Consider the following 3,545-nt stretch of genomic DNA (forward strand, 5'->3'; position numbering starts at 1 on the left):
TTTGTTTTTTTTGGTCTGTTAATTAACCATCAGCCTAAATGTCATAACTATATGATTTTCTTTCCTTTCTCAGAGCACATTCAGCAGATCATGACGCTGGAGGAACAAGTGCAGCATGTTGTGATGACGGCTATACAAGAGGTACACAACACACAAAGAAGCACTTGTGCTTTTAGGAGCATATTAAAACAAAACTTTGAGAATGCAATGAAAATTGAGCAAATAATGTAAGCTTTTCCTTAGTAAAGGGATGCAAGAAGAAATTAGCATGCAGAATGATTTAATCAGAATACAAAATGTGTATTGGGTTTTTAAATATTTTGCTTTAAACTGCATTCTTTATTTGTTTATATATAATTTAGAAATATATGCCAGATACGGTTTATTGTGTAACCAAAATGCCAATCATAACTATGAGAAAAAATTTTATGTATAATGCTGGACTTATAATTATAAACAAGCCCAAAATACACAAGGACTCTTATTTTGAAATGTCTGTTCATTTGAACAGATGGAGATAAAATATCCACTCTTACCATCATATTCTCTATTTACATATTACAATATACACTTTCTTAATTGATAAACAGTCTATCATGAGTCGAATGTGTAGCGTTGTGACTTTGAAACGTGCAGCGGCGCTCGGTTTTATTTCAGTAAATCATAGCCTTTTGAAGTTTAATAATCACGCTAAGCTGTTTCACCATTCTTGCTTTTCCGTCCCTAAATTTAAGATCTTTAAAAATTAAGATGTTTGTTATACCATTTAAGATGCATTGCCAAAAGTTAGGGATCAGTAAGATTTTGAATGTTTTTTTTTTTAAATAAGTTTCTTATGCTCATCAAGGCTGCATTTACTTGATCAAAATACAGAAAAAAAAATGTTATTTGAAATATTATTGCAATTTAAAATTACAGTTTTCTATTTTAATACACTTTAAAATATAATTTACTCCTGCGAAGCAAAGCTGAATTTTTTAGCATCATTACTCCAGTCTTCTGGGTTAGTAAATGTTTTTTCTTTTTCTTTTTTTTTAAAGAAATTCATACTTTTAGTCAGCAAAGATGTGTTAAATGGATAAAAAGTGATAAAGACTTATATTGTTTAAAAAAAAAAAGATTTTGATTCTAAATAAATGCTGTACAGTTTTTAACTGTTTATTCCTCAAAGAATCAAAGAAAAATGTTTCACAGGTTCCAAAAAAATATGAAGCAGCACAACAGTTTCAACACTGATAATAAATCAGTATATTAGAATGATTTCTGAAGCATCATGTGACACTGAAGACTGGAGTAATGATGCTGAAAATACAGTGCTGCGTCACAGAAATAAATTATATTTTAAAGTTATAGTAAAATAGGAAACCAGTATTAGAATTTGTAATAATATTTCACAATATTACTGTTTTTTTTTTCTGTATTTGTGATCAAATCAATTCAGCCTTGATGAGCAGAAGAGACTTGGTAAAAAAAAAAAAAAAATCTTTTGAACGGCAGTGTATATAAGACTTCTTATGACATTTAAATTTCATAAAACTGAATTTTTTTAGTCTTTTCAAGGACCTGCTGGATTTTTTTTTTTTAATCCGCGCACATGCTCCAAAATACATAAATTAAGTCCCCGTGGAGGAAGTGAATGTGAAATACTTCAGGTCTCGGGTCGCTGTCAACACTTTTGGGCTTTATTCAAATGTTTATTTCTCTGTAACTTCCTCCATTCAAACGATGAGGAGGACAGTCTCTCCACTGATCTGTGTGAAAACTAGCTCTGTTCTCCCAGAAGGCCACGTGTAGATCTGTGAAGAGCAGCAGATTGAGCGTGTGACTGCTGTGCTGTTGATCTAATGGAGGTCTTATTGTGTTTGTGTCTCAGCTGCTCACCAAAGGGCCCGTGGAGACAGGAACTCCAGAGACGTATGGGGATTTCGACAGTCAGGTGAGTGTGTGGTGTTTAGGATCAGATGGGTTTGGGTTTTCTGCATTATCTCACGTTTTCTCGTCCTGTTGATCCTCAGTCCAGGAAGTATTATTTTCTGAGTGAAGAGACGGACGATAGAGACTACACACACCGCTGCCGGGAGCTCCAGAAGCAGGTGACTGCTGAACTGAGTGATAATAAAAGCAGGAAGGTTGGCTTGAGTAGTAAGTGAGATGTTTGTGTGTGATTCAGGTGTCTGTTCTGATGGAGGAGAAGTCCTCGCTGCAGGTGGAGCTTCAGTCTCTGCGGGAGCGTCTCAATCGCTGTGAGACGCCCGACGTCTCCTCCACCATCACCAACAAGAAGCTGCTGCTGCTGCAGAGTCAGATGGAGCAGCTGCAGGAGGAGAACTACAGGTGTGAGGCCCCTCGCGCAGCTCCACGACAGGGCCCAGAGTGTTTATGCTGGTCTTCTGTAGATCGAAACTCACAGACTTGAACACTCAGCCTTTAATCACGCTGATGCTCCAAATCTGATTCACTGGACAGTGAAAAGTGTATAAAACCTACATCTTTATATGAAAATATACATTCAAAATTGTATTATTATTTTTATTATTGCCGTTGTCATAATGTTAATATCATTTCTGTATTGTATATTATATAGTCATAATTATTAGCTTTTGGTTTTCCATTCATACAAATAAAAAATCATATAATTGTAATATTATAGTTTTATATTTATCTAGTATATTAACAAATATAATACAACAAGTTATATTAACAATATGATAATAATTATAAATACTTGTAATGTTATAATTTTATATTTATGTAGTATTATATTAACACTATGATCATATAATTATAAATAAAATTCATATCTTTAATCATTACTAAATTGAGTTCTGCTAGTATCCGTTCATAAATAAAATGTTTCTATATAACATTTTATAAATAATTCTAATATTATAGCACTATTTATGATTTATATTAATAATATTATATGATAATATTATTTCTATATTGTGTTATAAATTAAATTAATTGTAGTTAATTCTAAAAAATGTATTACCTAATTGATTTCAGGCTATATCCATTCTTACAAATACCAAGTTCTATAACTTTATAATATTGTATAAATACTTGTAATGTTATAATTTTATATTTATGTAGTATTATATTAACACTATGATCATATAATTATAAATAAAATGAATATCCTTAATCATTACTAAATTGAGTTCTGCTAGTATCCGTTCATAAATAAAATGTTTCTATATAACATTTTATAAATAATTCCAATATTATAGCACTATTTATGATTTATATTAATAATATTATATGATAATATTATTTCTATATTGTATTATAAATTAAATTAATTGTAGTTAATTCTAAAAAATGTATTACCTAATTGATTTCAGGCTATATCCATTCTTACAAATACCAAGTTCTATAACTTTATAATATTGTATAAATAATTGTAATATTATATTATAATATTTATGTAGTATTTGATTAATAATATAATACTGATATTTCTATATGTGTTATAAATTAAATTAATATTATTTATCATTAATTGAAAATCAAGAATTGTAATATCATTGTATCATTTACATTGT

General features: G+C 30.1%; 1 protein-coding gene across 1 annotated transcript in view; it reads left to right on the forward strand.

The window, feature by feature from the left end:
* The window catches only part of LOC107677331 (protein Hook homolog 2-like), a 17,177-nt gene that overhangs the window by 4,895 nt on the left and 8,737 nt on the right, over nucleotides 1-3,545 (forward strand). The window contains exons 6-9 of the mRNA XM_016472211.1: nucleotides 74-141; nucleotides 1,874-1,936; nucleotides 2,016-2,093; nucleotides 2,171-2,334. Of these exons, the coding sequence (XP_016327697.1) occupies nucleotides 74-141; nucleotides 1,874-1,936; nucleotides 2,016-2,093; nucleotides 2,171-2,334 (373 nt within the window). The remainder of the gene's footprint in view (nucleotides 1-73; nucleotides 142-1,873; nucleotides 1,937-2,015; nucleotides 2,094-2,170; nucleotides 2,335-3,545) is intronic.

Source organism: Sinocyclocheilus anshuiensis, unplaced genomic scaffold, assembly GCF_001515605.1.
Source record: "Sinocyclocheilus anshuiensis isolate Anshui unplaced genomic scaffold, SAMN03320099.WGS_v1.1 scaffold644, whole genome shotgun sequence".
In the NCBI taxonomy this organism is placed as follows: Eukaryota; Metazoa; Chordata; class Actinopteri; order Cypriniformes; family Cyprinidae; genus Sinocyclocheilus; species Sinocyclocheilus anshuiensis.